General features: G+C 40.8%; 1 protein-coding gene across 3 annotated transcripts in view; it reads left to right on the top strand.

Moving 5' to 3' along the window:
* Nucleotides 1-220: 220 nt before the first annotated feature.
* ENTPD3 (ectonucleoside triphosphate diphosphohydrolase 3) overlaps nucleotides 221-17,097 on the top strand; it is a 20,924-nt gene continuing 4,047 nt past the window's right edge. For 2 of the 3 annotated variants that reach the window (XR_001875323.1, XM_017818025.1), the window contains exons 1-10: nucleotides 221-491; nucleotides 921-978; nucleotides 4,001-4,121; nucleotides 8,630-8,747; nucleotides 12,098-12,248; nucleotides 13,026-13,185; nucleotides 15,267-15,497; nucleotides 15,930-16,202; nucleotides 16,296-16,406; nucleotides 16,912-17,049. Coding sequence is in view for 2 of the 3 variants with exons in the window: in XM_017818025.1 (XP_017673514.1) it covers nucleotides 221-491; nucleotides 921-978; nucleotides 4,001-4,121; nucleotides 8,630-8,747; nucleotides 12,098-12,248; nucleotides 13,026-13,185; nucleotides 15,267-15,497; nucleotides 15,930-16,202; nucleotides 16,296-16,406; nucleotides 16,912-17,049 (1,632 nt within the window). In the remaining variant the exon portion in view is untranslated. Of the gene's footprint in view, nucleotides 492-920; nucleotides 979-3,709; nucleotides 3,714-4,000; nucleotides 4,122-8,629; nucleotides 8,748-12,097; nucleotides 12,249-13,025; nucleotides 13,186-15,266; nucleotides 15,498-15,929; nucleotides 16,203-16,295; nucleotides 16,407-16,911; nucleotides 17,050-17,097 lie in introns of those variants that run through there. The other variant, XM_017818027.1, reaches the window with a different exon arrangement.

Raw genomic sequence — 17,097 nt, 5'->3', positions numbered from 1 at the left:
TGCCGCACCAGCTGCCGCCAAATCCTAATCGGAGTTTCCGGAAAGCAGGGAGCAGCCGATGGAGGGGAAGGGAGGGAAGCAGGGCCGTGCGTGAGCCGGGCTGGCAGGGAAGTACAGCACCCCGGGCCCCCTCCCAGCCCCGCTCCCCCAGCGCATCCCTCCGGGCACAGCCGTGCACCCCCGCCCCCCCGCCACATCTCCCGGTGCGGGGACGCCTCCGATGCGTCCGCCCGCCGCAGATCTCCTCCCTCCGTTTCAGTCAGTTCAGCCGGATTTTATTTTTTTTTTAGCCTCCGAGTTGGTTTTTTTTTTTTCTTTTCGTTTGTTTGTTTTTAATCTATTTGGAAATACAGGAGCAGAGGGCGGGCAACCACCCAGTGACTCTCCACAGCCGCCCCCAACCGCGGGGAGAGAGGCGCTCGCAGCCGCCACCGCCCCGCTCCCGTCACTCCTCATCCCGGCACGGAGCGGGGAAGCCGCGGCTGACGGAGGTAGGTTGGGATGCGGCGGGGGGGGGCCGGGGGATCCCTGGATCGGGGACCGGGCTGAGGTGAGGGGATGGGCGCCTGCCACCCCGGCCGTCGAGGCGGGGGCGTTGCTCTGTCTCTCCGCCGTTTTTTGGGGGGATACCTCGGGGTATTCCCGCAATTCATAATCGTCGTGTGAAGGTTTCCCACCCAGGACTGCGGTGACCTGAGGGAAAGCTCCACCCGGAATTTTGGGTCCATGTGCTTATTTTTACTTAATTTCTCCTCTGAAGGGAGGCATGTGAAACCTCCTCGAAGGTTTTCATCGTGGGGTTTAAAATGCTGTGGTGTTTTGGGTTTGTTCTGTTGTTGTTTTTTGGGGTTTTTTTTCCAGCACTTGAAACATTCACCAGTCGACCTCGTCTGAAATGATAACGTGTTTGTATCCATCAGGTTATAGTGTGAAGAAAGATACATATGGTGCTTGCATACGCACTCTACGAACAAACAGGTCTGTATCTAAAGTAAATGGCTTGATGTTTCAAGTAACTCGGGAAAGGGAATTTCAGCATATAATATGCACAGTCATTTTTACAAGTGTGCATTTAACTTAGTTAAAATGTTGTTGGCGTGAAGAAGTTGCTTCCATTTTCCTTTCCAGGCGAGAATTCCTTTTGCTTGCAGGTAAGGTGTAGAAAGTGATCCTTCCGATGTGCTCCTGTGTGGCACAGCGTACTTAAATGGGTATGGAAAATATGTATTTATGCTATTTCTTGCTTCAGGAGGATGTTGTTTTAATAGTGGAATGCAACTGCTTTTTGATACTCCATTAATGTCTTTTAATTGGTTTTTTGCCAACAAGTGTGCAATTTTTGCCAACAAGTGTGCAATGATAGCAAGAATTCCTTACCTTACAACTCTGTTTAGTATGTGGAGTGAATGAACTCCTGTCTGGTATCTCTGTGGAATTTCTTGAATGGGCAAGTATGACTGTATTGCCTGGTATGTATGTGAGTCTTAGATGAGTGTAGCTGAATGTAAACACAGCCCTGTGCTTCTGATCCAGTTATGTGGCAAGATAGCAAAGCTGTCAACTGTGTGATGACTTAACACGGACGGGGACTGTAGGTGTCCTTTTGATACACAGATTCACGATTTACAAATTATCTCTGATGAAATTGTCTTCATTGCCAATGGGACAAGATTGCATGAGGAATGTTTTAAGGGATCTGCCCGTACCTGTCATTTTTGAAAAGAGAAATCATGTGTGATGAAGACAAATCCCAGTACCAGGGAAGCACATGAGAAATTCAACAAACCAAGATTTCTCTTTGCTTTTTACAAACAGATGCAGCAGAAAATATTTAAGCAGTCATGAGTTTAGTGTTAATAGTCTAAGAGTTATTACTGCTTTCCTTTTTAGTAATGCTTTAGTTTTTCAAAGAGTCATTTGCCCTGAGTGTTTTTTCTTTGATGATGACTTATTTTTTTCCAGCACTGAACAACAGTGCTTTGATCCTGGAGTGACTGGTATATATTAGGTTGCAAGTATAGTTCCCTTTCAGTCACTTTACAATTATGGATATATCCTTGTACAATTGAAAGCTAAAGAAAAAGACTTTACTTCCTAAAGTATTTTATCCAGATGGTTATTCATAAATGTAGTTAAATGTAGTTAAAAATCTGCTGTCTCTCTTCAGAAATGAATTGATCTGTATAAATACTTCTAATTAGTATGCCCTGACATCATCTGCAGGTTACAGTGTAGGTGTTCACATATTTTCTAATAGTAAAAGAAAGATTTCATTCTACCATTTATACATCGTGAACATGATGTTTGAATGCCTCAGGATAGTAAAACAATGAATAGAATTAAATGAATCACCAATGTGGCTGGTAATTTTCTCTTAAAACTGACTGATGATTAAGATAATAAAGCTATTACCAAGCCAAGAAAGAAAGTTCTGGAAGGATAGATAGGCAGTTAACAGGGAGACCATATGGATTTAGAAAAGGGAGTTAATGAGTGTAAAAATGATGGTTTGGAAGTGAGTTGTGTCAGACTGAAACAAAGAGTTTCCAAAAGCCAATCTGAGTTAGTTTTCACAAAAGAAATAGCAAGAACTAGGAAGAAAAGAAGTGGGCAAAGCTCAGTGGGAAGCTAGTACATGAAGAAAAATATTTCATTCTTTTTTGAATGTGAACAAAGATGTTGGACCATGGGTACACAGGCTGAAAAACCCATGGGGTTTATAAAATGGAAACTGTGTGAGGAAGCATTTGTTCTGCCTTCTCCCTCTGGCTCTGGTTGGAGCTAAGGGGAAGACCATGTGTTGCAGGTACAGTGGGGCTCATCCAATGTGCTCTGGCCATGGACTTTAGACCACCTTTAAGCTCCTGTCCTCAGGACAGGTTGGCATTGGCGATTCCTGGAATTGCTGAGCAGCCACTGGTATATTCTACTGTCAGTATGGAAGAATTAGGAGTTGGGAGTCAGGAAAGATCATGCTAGGTTAAGTTGATATTTCTATGCCAAAACAAATGTTTTGTGAAATGAGAAAGAGAGAAAAGTTCTCTTTGTTTTCCTCTGACACTTCTAAGCTTGCCATCTCCCACCAGCTGCCTCTTTCCTCCTCAACCCCTGTGGAGCATAAGGATTTTTGGTATGTGGATTGCCAGTATTCGGAGGTACCGAATGCCCTCTTGACGTTAAGAGCTGTCTGGTCAGGGACATAGAAAATTAAAGGATGAACAGAAATGATAGGAAACCTAAACCACATTTGAATTCTAGGAAACTTTTCTAGAGGATACGAACATATAAATAGCCTTGTCATTAGTATGCATGTTTCATGTCACCTTTGGGTTTGTCCAACATGACTATGCTAGATTTACTTAGATTTAGCAACTTTTCATCACAAAGTCTTTGAGTTAAACTGTATTTTTTATGTAGTGCAGAGTGATAATAATAGGTTCCACATTAGTATGCACACATTTTTCATGAGCAGTTAGTAGACAGATGCCTACTTTAATGTTCTTAAAACCTCTTTTTTGCTGAAGCAGCTTGTATCTCTTATAGACACTGACCTTGCATCTCTGGCAGAAACACCAGCTGCACTCAGCAGCCTGCATCGTTGTGTCTACACGGCTGTGGTTGTGTCTGTGTTGTAGGATCACATGGCATCGTTGAGTGTGCACTAGCCCCAGCCTGCCTGCCCGCTGCTTGCATTTCCTGAGGCGTGGGAGATGGTGAGCATGCATCTACATGTAGGCACTGTGGAAAATGAGCAGACCAAGGGTGAAATCTGGCATCATTAGCATGACAATACAGACACAGCCCTTCTAGACAATAAGAAGTTAGTGGTTGCAAAACACCAGGCAGCTCCTGAGGAGAAGACAGAATTTTCATGTAGTATAATCTAGTTGATGTAATGAGATTTTATGAGTCTCAGCTGATTCAGGTCTTCAGGCTTTAAGACAGAATCGCTGAATCCATTCACATTCCTTAAGTGTTTTTTCCCTTTTTGTTGTTGCAGGATGCTCACCAGAACCCCAAGTGTTGTTGCCCAAGTGTTACTTTTTCTAAGCATAGTTCTTGTCATTGCTATTGCAGTGATTCAGATAAATCAGCAACAGATCCTCTCCCCAGGGCTTAAGGTAAGTCTTAGAATACCTCAGGAAGGAGAACAATGTTTTTACTGATATTTAATTTAATGTGCCTTTCTAAACTAATTTTTATGGCTTGAGCCATAAAAATGAGCTTACTACCATAAATTAATGTTCAAACACATTTTTGTCATGGGAAAACTGAATCTGAGAGAAAAGAAGAATTGGTCAAGAGTCAGTGGCAAAGGAGGAACTTGATTCCCTCTCTGTGATTCCCTCATATCACACAATGTCTTCTCCAAGACTGAAAGACCAAATGAGGAAAATATCTCATGCCTTTTTTTATTTTTACCAGAGCCTGGAAGTAATTTTAAAATAATTTAAAATTGAAGTGGGCAATACCCAGAGTTTAAATTCTGCCCCCAGGCACAGTTGGAAAGTTTATGCTGACATCTTTGCAAACTGCTCCTATGTACCAAAAGCAGTTGGTTTTGAGTGCGCATTTCGTGATTTGTCACATGTTGGGACCTGCTGGATATTAAAAGAAGCAAAGTAGCTTCATGAAGGGCGGCAGATCAAACTGGAAAAGACAAACTGAAATACTCTGAAGTTCAGGCTTTCCTTGCTCCTGAAACACGTGTGCAGATTCTTCAATGAGAGATGTATACAACTGAGGGCAAAACTGTAGAAATTACCCTTACAGGGAAGCTGTGCAGTCTGGCATTTTGAGTTCTGTTTTTTTCCCACGATCCTCTTGTTAGATTCTTCTTTGAAGTCCTTTCTGCCTTTCCATCTGCATGTATATTTAACTGGTAGTTCACATACTGATAGCGATAGGCTATGCCTCATTACACTTCGTGGGATTATGAACACCTTTGGCTTTATCTGAATCATTTGGTGGTGTGTGAGTCAGACAATGGGATAAAACTGTATTCTGATACCCATTTTATGTGTTTGTGTGATGTGGCAGGGTGTGTGTGCTGCGATCTTGCATGGGGACACAGTGCCTCAAGTATATGTTCTGTTGTACCCCAAACTGCTGCTTGCAGCAGCCTTACATCCCACCAATTTTTGTGCAAGGCAAGACTGGACTAATGTGCATCCCAGCTGAAGCAAGGACAAGGCTGAAGCCACAATCTAAAAGACAGCCTACACATCTCTTGTGTTTGTCATTAACTCAGTTTCACATCCAGAAGGATAAAACTGCTTACATTACTCTTTGAGGAAACATTGGAACCACCTTACTAGCTGGAGCTGGTTTAGGAGTAGAGGTCTGCTTACTGTCTCACAACAGCTTTATGGCTGGCTCTAGAGGAAGACTGGTGGTTCCTCTACCGGGTGTGCCTTGGCTTTGAATTTTGTTTTGGGCTCTAAGCCTACTAATGCAGGGGATACGGAGGACCCTGTGTTTGATTCTTGAGACGCTTCGTAGTCCTCAGTGGATGATTAACACTCACAAGAAATAGTTCTTCAGGAGCAGAGGGAGGACCTTTGTATATGTGAAACCCTCCAGTACCTGATTGATATGATGGAGCCTGGAAATAGGAGTGTCCTGACATTAATGGTTGATTAAAATTAAATACAGCAACAACACGATGTAAACAGACTTACTCTTTGTAAATGGCCTTGTTCTTCTCTTGGTAACTCTCTGTGTTATCTGTAGCATATGAGCTCTTTCCCAGGATGTACATTGAGAGTGTCCATTCTGGCACAAGAGGTAAATTACCTGCTATGCCACTGATGTTTTAAAGTGGTGTTGCAAAATTAAATATTTTGGTTCCTTGGTGGTTGGGTTATCTGAAGACTGAGCCAATGATTTGTGAAGGAAGGGTCTGACCAGGTGCATGAGGCTGGGGCACTGAAAGAACTCATGACTCACTGACACACCATGAAGTCAGAAGAATGATGAAGAGAGTACAGACATCCTTAGTGACATAGTTTGTGGAGAAGACTGGAATTGTAAATGAAGCTAGCTCAGAGTGTAATGAGCCTTTGTACTGGTAAAAAAAATTTGTCTACTGATTTTTTGTGAGTCCTGATGAAAAAAACCCCCACACCTTTATTATCGTATTTTTCTTTAAATTGCCTCTCCAGGCATTTTACACCTAAATTTCTACATCTAAATTTTTCACATCTCTTTTGACTCTTAGGAAGTATTATGCCTTGTTTGTGGATGTTATACTTGATCAAAAATTGTTAAAGCCTATGTAGCTGAATTGAAGTGTGCTTCTAGTATAAGTCCACTTCTGTGGCCTCCATCTTTCCTGTAATTGATTTAGCTTGTTAGCTTCTCTTGGCAGTTTTCAAAGTGATTGGAAGGCAGGTGAGCCATCATAATTGTGCCTGCTTTAAGGCTTTGTGCATCTCTACATCCTCCTATGGGTATAGTGTTCAGGCTGAAGAGGTGATTAATCCTGGGTCTTGTTGCTTCTGTGTTGGGATTACTGCTCTTCAGGATGTACCTTGCAAAGCCATTCATATGAATATCCCTTGTATGTTTGGGCCACAACCAGACTGGTTGAGTGAATAGCACGAAACTGCCCCAGAAACAGTGTAGGTAGTTATCACTCACAGTGGTAGCTCTGCAAGTAGGAGTACCCTCGTGGAAGGGAAAGACGAACAGTAGACAGTGGAACAGGTAATTGTGTCTTTAGTCAGCCCAGCTGCAGCCAAAAAAAAAAAAAAAAAGAGATGTATGAGTGCACCTTTAAGACACAAAGTCTGGTTTATTGTTACCTTGCCTTTTGTTTAGTTTCTGTTAAGTGTGTAGAGTAGTCAAAGTGTTCTGCCAAACCCAAGAGGCAAGATGGTGCATTTACTTCATGCTGTAGGCAGCGTGGTCACCTCTGTGTTGGAGGTACATGAGGCAACAGTAAACCCCATAAAAAAGCATTTTCCTTAAGGTCACTTTTCCCCCTCTTCTTTCTTCCTTCTACTAGACTAGAAAACAGAACAATGAAACTTTTCTGGGTTAACGTCATCTCTCTGTTTTGTCTGACTAATCTATTCCATTCCATTATCTTCCAGCTCTACCTGGGCATGACAGTTAGCTCTAAAAGTAGCTAAGTTAAAAGCTTATGGTTGGCACTTTGAGCTGACAGAGACTAGATTTAATTAATACCCCTTGAGCAGATTGACCATTACTGTGTTATGTACCTTCAGAGTGCTCATCTCTCTTCCAAGGAGGGGGAATACACTCAAATTATCTTTTGATAAAGTAGTTACTGAAGCAGAACCTGATCATGTAGTGGTTTGACAGTATCTGTGGAGCCTTTCATCTTTTGGTGGATCAAGGTAAATATTGTCTGCATAAACATAAATGAAATTTTCATTACCTTACAGTTCCCCATGAAACAGACTAGACTGGTATTGCTAGTGTTGTTTGGGGGCCTGGAGTTTGTAGGATTACAGTAGAGGCTGGGAACTAATCAGGCGTGGAAGCTGAATGGTTTGCCACCTAAAGCAGTGATCTTTCTCGGTTAGACTTGAGGCTCCTGAGGGAGGCGGTGGGATGAAATTTATCAGCCTACTACAGGGCTGTTACTGCTTTCCAGCCAGACGGAGGGGAGGCTCTCATTTTTCAGTATTGTCAGGCTCCTGGGCATCTGCTTGTTTTAAAAGAAAAAATGTTAACAGAGAAATGAACTTTGCACTGTGTGACTCCTACCAGTTGGATGACGTTGGAAGAGAGGGGCAGCTTAACATACTATCAAGGATCCTAAAGAGGTTAAGCAAAATTTCAGTTTTCTTCCCTTCATGAGATTGCCTTCCCAGCTGCTACAGTTTTCTGCTGTCATAAAATATGGGAAAGGGGGAAAGACTGGTCAGGTGAGCAGTGGGATGGGATGAAGAAACCTGTGCTTTAATCCCACAAAGAGTCCAACAGACCTGGGGCAAGTAATTTAACTCTTTCTGGTTTATTTCATAAATAATCACAGTGTAATATTAATTCTCTACTCTTTGTTGACTCACATTCTAGCACTGCCTGTTCTCAGAGGCAATCTCTAAGGGGGACTGCCTAAACCACTCAAAGGGAGAGGCTTATGGGGCAATTAGAAAAAAGCAGGCTTGTTACATCATTCTTACTGTCGACTGTTGTGTACTTTACCTCTTTGCTTGTAGCTTTATGGATCTCTTGTGCATCCCTGAATCTAAAGCCTGTGCTTAGGTATCAAACCCTTCAGTGTTCCAGAGAATGGACTGGGATAATGGGAAATGAACTTCCTGCAAAATCAGGTTCTAACACAGTGTAAGATATCTATGTGTCAATGTGGATTTTTGAACCTGATGCTGAAAGGAGATGAGCATTCTCCATCCCTGCTGAATTAATTATTGAAGATATGTAGCATGTTCTTTGGTTTGCAGCCAGATTCATTCTGTGCTTGGCTGTTGGATTCACGCCTAAGCACCTAACACTATAATTAATCTGTCTTGTAAATAATACCCTGTGCATGCATTTTCTAAAGTGTTTGGTGGTGCAATGAAGTACAGCTGCATATGGGTATTTAAGCTGTCACTGTTTGTTTCTTCATCTAATGTCTTATTTTTTTTCTCTCCAGTATGGAATAGTCCTTGATGCTGGATCCTCTCGAACTACAGTTTATGTCTATGAATGGCCAGCAGAAAAAGAAAATGACACAGGAGTAGTAACCCAGACCTTCAAGTGCAATGTGAAAGGTGAGCTCAAATGGAAGTTCCTCATTTTTTTCTAGCCTCACTTACACTGGTTTTTTTTCTTTTTCCCCTGTGTTCCCTTTTCAGTGCTGGGGAGTGAGAACTGTTAAGACTATGTCTATGTCTGTCAGCATTAGTTCTTTTCCTACTGATAGAGCAGGATCCTCTAATCATTGTAACAGAGAGAGGAAATTATGGCTAAACTTGATTTACTTCATTGCAGTGCACGAGCAGCGCAGACAGAATTCAACCTACAGAGAATCAAGACCTATAAATGTTTAGTCCTTGTGTTTCTTTAAAATAAGAGTAAAAAGTATATTTTAAAATAGCTTGGAATAAAAAGTGTTTGAGAAGAATGGGGATCTAGCCCTTGTTAGATGCTAGTCATTAATTAAGTTTCTCCATATTACAGAACTAGGAAGTATCTAATAGAGTTATCAAGTAAAATAGTTAAATTGGCAGAACAGTTTGTGACAGGAGAGTTGTATCAATTATGTAGGTCTGGCCTTCCACTCAGGGAGTCCTGTAGCTGTGTGCTGCTAGGTGGTGTCCCACAGGTACCACTGGCTCCCTGCTTTGTCTTTTATCTGAGGTTTTGAGTTGATTCCTTGCAGACAGGCTAGGCTGACTTTTGCTCATACTGCTTATACTTAACCAGTATGGTTAAGTATAAGTTCTAATGGCTTGTGGGTTCCTTCCTAACGGCTTTTGAAACTCTTAGTCAACTTCAGTGACGTTTGAGTAAGTTTTCAAAGATACAAAAATTCCATACATTTTGTGAAGACAGATGGCCAGGCAAGGGAGAGAAATCTCTTATTAAATAGTAGCTAATCCATAAGGGATTTCTGCAGGAAGCCAAACATTGTAAGTTATGCTACTTTCAGTTAAATGAGCTTTAGATTATCCTTTTACAACACTGACTTTGTTTCGTGTACTGATTTGGGTTTGCAAGTTTGGTAAGAGGAGATGGTGGGGCATTTTAGGAACCTCAATGCAGTTTTTTTGATCTCTGATAATAACTGTGGCATTCTGAGAGAATTTTTTCCTTCTGTCTCAGTCATGATCTCACAAAATCTTGCATTCCTCTTTGTGTCTGGAAATAGATGCTGGAGATGTAGCCACAGAGGCCCATGAGTAACTAGGAGTAGAAGGCAATGGTTTCTTAACAGCACCAACATTTTCATCTTCAGCATTAAATATATGTGTGGACATTCTTAGTGGGTTTTGAGCAAGGAAAGGAAAGTAAGTGTAACAGGAACAGAAGTAATGCACTGTTGGCGTCTCTGATGATGTGTCCTTACAGACTGCTGGAATGGTGAGGGGTACATTCTGCTAGTTCATGTCTTGTCTCATTAGAAATGTTGCATTTAGGAATTCTGGTGTGAGAAAAATGAACAGAGAAACTGCATTTTTCTTTTTCATGAAAAATGACACAGGAGTGCTTTGTGAATTTGTTTTAATTGGCTTAGGTTTTGTTCTGCCTCAGGGGAATACAAAAAATTGCAAAATGGAGGAGTCCAAATTGCTGTGAACTGTTTAGGTCTATGACCTTAACCATGGTCAACCAAAGTGCTCCTCATCTTCCAGTGTACAAAATCACCAGGGTGTACTCTTTTAGTGTTGGATAACTCTGCACTGGAAGAGGCAGAGGGTTCATGCGAGAGGTCCCCAGCTAATCTGTGGGTGACAGTGGTGAACACATCTGTCAGGGTTTCTTTAGTGACCCAACTGTAGCCTTAAATTGGGGGATGGTTGTGGGCATACTGAGAAGCAGACTTTTTTTATACCTACTGAACTTTGAAGGTCAAATGATCAACTAGTCTGTAAGTTCTGTGGTGGTTTTGTGATTTCATTTCTACCTTTATTAGGTACCTCTACCCCTGTGTGTAGGAACCAACCCCGTATCAAACCCCTTTCTATATAGTGCAGTTGATCTGTCCTAGTAAGGCTCTAAGCATGGGCAAAGCAGGCAGTCCAGAACAAAATGGTCACTGCCTCATGACCTGCTCTGTCTGAACACTGGAAGATGGAAGTTGCTGCTACCAAGGAAGTGTGAGGCCACAGCAGCTGCTGAGGATCTAAAACAGCATTTGCTGCTCTGTTTTCCTCTGGTAACAACTTTTAATCCAGCTTCAGGCCTGTTTGTGCTAGACTTAAGACTTTTAGCAAGTCTTACTCCAAAACCAGGGCTGTGAATGTCTAATGATTGCGTGATAATGTTTAAGTTCATAGTGTCAAAAAGGGAGTTGTGGAGTGTGGAATCTGTAAAGTCTTACAATTTTTTTCTCTGTTTTTATCATTGCAATGTGACTAAACATAAATGGTTTCTCATTTTAACTCAGTAAGAGCCACCTTTTGCTTAGCTTCGGATCAGGTTGTGCAAGAGATGGCTGTGACAGGAGAAGTACATGGAGTTCAGATAGAGTTGTTCTCTGTGAGGCAATGGCTTCATGGGAATGCCTGGATTTCTCTCAGCACAACTTTCTCAGCCAGGGAATTTTAGTAAGGAATGTTTTTATTCACACCCAAGTTGAGCCTGAACAAGCTGAGATCCTGCTGGTTCTTGATATTGAGCAAGGAATATTGAGCAAGGCAGGAAAGACTTTGATGTTGATTGTTCAAATAGTTATGCCTTATGCAGCGTGGTGTAACTCTCATTTCTGCTCTTTGAAGGCTTTGGAAATTTGGAAAGCTGTTCAGTATTCATTTTTGAAAACTTTGGAAGTTTGTAAAGCTGTTTAGTAGTTCATGCACCAGTGCAGACTTGTACCTCTATGAATTCAAGAGCCATTTCTATGCATCTTGATATTTCACCAGCAATTCCTTAGAGAAACTTTTTTTATTTTATTTTCAGTTGAGAGCAGTGAGCTTTAGAGGTGCCATGGTGTCCATGACAGTTGTGACAAACCAGATTAGAAAATCCTTGTCTTAGGTTGTGAAAGGAGGGATTTTCTATACGTCAGCAGATCAGAGAAATTTTACATCCATTTGACATGCTATTTTCTACAGCATCTGCCACAAGTAAACCTATTTTCCTCATGAATATAGCACTGCTGTCATTGTGTTGTTATGTGGGTATACTGTATACCTGACTCATGGTACTATAGGTGTGTATGCACACACACACACAGAAATACAGGCAGGCAGTTTGCAAGTGTCTTCTCTGTCTCACACAGCTGAGATAGTCACTGCATTGTTTATTCCATAAGCACTCCTAGTTTTCAGCTGTCCTACCCTTGTTTGCAATTCCGGGATGGAAGGGTGAAATCTCTTTCTCTTAACACCTGTTTGCTAATTGGGCTAATTTGTAGCTGGCAAAGCAAAATGAAATCAATCTACTTGTTCTGTTCTAGGCCCTGGTATATCCAGCTATGAGAGTAGCCCTGGAGCTCTTGCCAAGCCCTTTGATGACTGTCTGAATAAAGTCAAAGAGAGAATACCAGCTCATCTGCATAAAAACACTTCTGTTTATCTGGGGGCTACAGCTGGCATGAGGCTGCTGAGGTATGGCAGAAACTTGAACTCCTCTGTATGCATACTAGCATAGCAGTTTGTGAAAACAGAACGTGAAAAATGTACTGGATGCATTTTTATCCACTGGAAATTAACCATCTCAAAAGGAAATGGAACCCAGCCAATTTAATTTAATTAACTTTTTTGATAGGGAAAGTGGCTCTGCATAAAAATCCTCTATTATGCTGCATTGAAAAGAAATGCTTGCTTTATTTTGGAGAAGGCAAGAGTTCAATTTTCTCTTTCACATCTGCTTTGAAATACATTGTTATGTAAACAGATAATGTTTTTGCGCATCCATGGGCAGCAAAGGCAGACTGAAGCTAGACACTGCAGAGTTTTCTGAGAGTAGATGTGATGTGATGTGGATCTTGGGGCCCGTCCATGGCTTTAGCCCTGGCACAAACTGGCTTTCTATATTTGTTCTCTGGCGAAACATAGTGGGAAGAAAGGTTCCAGGACTGTTTCAAATACCAGGTGTCATAAAAGTACTCAGTTCACTAAAAATAAAGAAATTAAAAATAAGAAACAAAACACCCATGAACTTCTATGATAAAGAGTAACTTTTGTACATAGTGGGGGAGTTGCTTGCTGAAAAAATGCTGGATACGTGACTGTTCCCTATCAGAAACTTCCCCTTTAGATAAACATTGTATTTTTTTTTTACTAGGTTATTACAGGAGTTTTCTTGAGTTGCTAGTCAGTGAACAGTAAACATGAAATTGCCTTTCCAGATGCTCAGTGTCTCGTGTTTTGTGAATTGCTTAGGTTGCAAAATGAATCGGCAGCCAATGAAGTCCTTGCAAGCATTCAAAACTACTTCAGAGCACAACCTTTTGAATTTAGGGGTGCACAAATCATAACTGGGCCAGAGGAAGGGGTGTATGGATGGATAACGGCCAACTATTTAATGGGCAATTTCTTAGAGGTGTGTGGAAAAAAAATGCATGCTTTTCTTTTCGCTCTTTCTCTCTTAGAAATGAGAAGCTTGAGAGGACATGCTTGTTAAAGCATCATAGTGTTGTGATTTCTCTTTTGCACGGAAATTTCTAACGGAGTCTTTTTGTGCCAGTAATAGAACAAAGCAAACATAAATCAAAGACTATGTTGTTACAGGAACGTGATATGGCAAAGGTAAAATGGCTGACACACAAAAAAGAGCTCTTCCCTAAATGACACTGGACGCCTTACCTAGAAATGAAAAGTTAGATTGCCCTTAAATGCATTGGTATGTTAAGTGTGATGGGTGTTGATTGTCTTGACAGTGGTGCCAGCTAAACATGTTCTCTTCTGCTTTTCTGTGACTTCCTTGGGTGGTTGTTGTCCTTGCAGCCCTACTGGTGAAGGACGTGCACAGCTTAGGGAGTCTCCAAATTGTTTGGAAGTGTTGTCTTACTTGTCTTAAGCAGACGAGACTGTTTGAAGCACTGAAGGTGGTTAAGTTGATGTGGCCAAATGTGCCTCAGCTGAGCCAGAAATCATTCATACAGAGTTCATTCCAATACTGCTGAAAAGCTGCAGGCTATGGAGCAGTAGGCTGCGATACCAACTGTCTTGTACAGACCAAGTGATACCAATATAGAGATACTTAAGCTGGCCTTGAACTTGGAATAGGGTCAGGCAGCAGACTCATAGCTGGGAGGTAGTCGAATGTGTTGGAAGATCCCTTTTTATATGCAGATATTCAGTATAATTTCATTCAGAGTAAAAGCTGTACCAATTTGATCAGCAACTGCTCATCTGCATTCCTGGCAGGAGTGTGCTGCCCTTAGCTTTAACTGCACTTATTCCAGATTGCCTCGCTAGGCTGAAAGAAATTTCAACCAAACTGCTGACTATTGTTAAGCTGTCCTGGTTGAATGGCTCCTGTTAGATCATGGCCATTAAATAAGCAGGAATTACTTGTTGGTGCTGTGAGTGATAGCTCACGGTTGAATGTGTTGCTGACTTGCAAAGTTAAGAAAAACAGTACTGGAATCACACATTCTGGAAGCGTTTTTCTCGTGTGCATTTCATGCAGCAAAAATGGCATCATGAACTTCAGGGTGGTGTCAGTCTTCTACCACATGAATTTTAATAATCCAAATGTCAAATTCCTATAGCAAATTCATAAGGACTACTGAATGGACTGCAAAAAGCTGTGAAACCAGTTTAGTCTAGAGAGTTGTGTGAAGAGCTACGTGTGGAATATCACTAGTAGGAGAGAGAAAATTTCACCTTTCTTGTGACAATGAGCTAAGATTTAAGTTCTGCTAGGGGCTGTTTATGGGAATCTTTCACTGTAGAATTTTATTGTGAGTATATTTGCTAGCCTATAAACTTTCTTTTCTCTTCTTGTCTATACATTCATCTCATCATGCTCAGTGAGTAATACTACATTAAGTCTATATTTGGCACTGTAACTATCAAATACGGAACTTGGGAAATGTTTTGGGCAATAGGGAGAAATGCCAGATGAATGGATCAGATTTATTGCCACTGCAGTTTCAGTGAAGGAAATATGCAGATTAGGGGTCCTCATTCTTTTAACTTTGATGGAGCTTTCATTTGACTTGTCTGTGTTTTGCACTTTATTTTCACTCTTCTTCTATGTGATCTCTTAATTATTCTGTTCCTTTAATATTTCTTCTTGCCTTGAAACAAGCAAATCTGCATGCTATTTCCACCCAGATTTGTTCAAGATCTCATGGGTATCTGAACTTCAAATCCCTACATTCTGGGATAAACATTGATCTGGCTAGTTCTATGCTTTGATCATTGTGCTGTCCTGTTGAGTTAAACTATATGTTGCATTCCTTTTTCTATCTTTCAAGACCATTTCACTCTGTGAAAGTACATCCCTCTTGTGTAAAAACATCTGCATGTTTTCCTCAGAGAGCTATGATTTTTTGGAAAGGGTGCAGGACAAAGACGGGGAAATCTCAAAAACTTAAGTAAAGAGTAGAAAAGCTTGAAGGGAGGACAGGAGATGACATTTCTAATTTGTCTTGGTTTTATATTGACATGTAGAGAAATCTTTGGAGAACATGGATCCATCCTTACACAAAAGAAACTGTGGGTGCACTGGATCTTGGAGGAGCTTCTACTCAAATTTCATTTATCCCAGAGGACTCTCAGGAGCACTTCAATAGCACTTTGCAAGTGAAGTTGTATGGTTATAACTACAATGTCTACACTCACAGCTACCAATGCTATGGCAGAGATGAAGCTGAGAAAAGGCTTTTAGCATTGCTGCTCCAGGTCAGTTTAAGACCCTTTGCTATGTTGCTCTTGCAGGTGTTCAGTAATTATCTGAGCAGGTTCTTAGGCTTGTGTTCTCTTTCCTTTGATGGCATTTGGAGACCCCAGTAAGAGCTCTGTTGTGCTTTGTTGTGGACAAATACACTTAGATTTCATACAAAGGTCTTCATATTTGTTAAAAATTGGTGAGAGTTCTATACCATTGACAAAAAGGCCTGTAAGTGTTTTGCTGATGTTGGCAATGAATTTTTGAGAAAGGAGTTTCTATGAATTACAGTGATCATCAGTGTTTTACTGACTAGTCATGACAGTGAACAAAAATACATGCATATGCAGTTTTAAAGGATTAGTTAATGTCAAATTAGGTCTTTCTTGCTTTTTAGTAGTCATTATTGTTTGGGGTTTCTTGTGGTTTTGTTTTTTTTCCCCCAGAAATCAAATGCCAGTTCCAGTGTGGATAATCCATGTTACCCTCAAAACTATAATACATCATTAACGATGAAGTACTTCTCTGGCAGCCTTTGTACACAGTCTCTGAGACCAGCAAATTACTACCCAAACCAGCCTGTGAATTTCCATGGAACAGGAGACCCAGGTCTGTGCCGCGAGATGGTTTCTTTATTGTTTAACTCCACTGCTTGCAGAGACAGAGAAGACTGTCCTTTTAATGGAATGCATCAGCCAAAAGCTAAAGGGAATTTTGTGGTAGGTTTGCAAACACAGCATTTCTTTTTGAGCTTTATTGCTTTTGATTTCTGTAGTTCTGAAAGTAACCTATCATCTATTCCCTTTTTATAGGCTTTCTCTGGATTCTACTATACAATTAATGCTTTGAATTTATCTGGGCACTTTTCCCTGGATGACTTCAATTCAAGTATGTGGTTTTTCTGTTCACAGAGCTGGACACAGGTAAGTGGGTTATTTGTTTGTTCTTTGGGGTTCTTGGGGTTTTTCTTTTCCTTTTTAAATCTGTAAAGGAGGGATATAAAAATAACATGGACTGGAGAAGCATTCAGAACCTTTCAGAGGGTCTGTACCAACCTCAGCATTTGTTTTTCCATTGTGCTTCGAACCACGTAGTATTTCTGACATGCTTATCACTTGGACTAGGTTTCAGAATTTCATTTCACAGTTTTAACAATGCTGTAGAGATGACATGCAAAATTTAGAAACCATAACATCCTCAATCTTCAATGTGCAGTTTGATGTTTATTTTCATTGCTTGCTACATAAGCTGTGTGACTGTTAGAGGCTTTCTGAATCTCCGTATCTAGTTGTCTGTACCTTTACTTGGGGTTTCTAAAAAATGCTACTGAATTCTAATTGGAATCCAAATATTCTCTAGTTACAAAATCTAAAAACATTTGTTTTTTTCATAATCTACATGTTTTTTTTGAAAAACCTTTGGTTTCAGCTCCAGTTTATGCTGCCTAAATTTGAAGAAATATATGCTAGATCCTACTGTTTCTCGGCAAATTTCATTTATTACTTGCTTGTACATGCTTACGACTTTAATGCAGAAACTTGGCCACAGATACATTTTCAAAAGCAGGTGAGTAATGTACATTTTCTCTTACTGTTATTTTAGTGCAAAGAAGTT

Source organism: Lepidothrix coronata, unplaced genomic scaffold (genome assembly GCF_001604755.1).
Source record: "Lepidothrix coronata isolate B3197 unplaced genomic scaffold, Lepidothrix_coronata-1.0 Scaffold64, whole genome shotgun sequence".
Classification (NCBI taxonomy): Eukaryota; Metazoa; Chordata; class Aves; order Passeriformes; family Pipridae; genus Lepidothrix; species Lepidothrix coronata.
The sequence above is the reverse complement of the archived record's forward strand: the minus strand, read 5'-3'. Positions and strand labels throughout refer to the sequence as shown.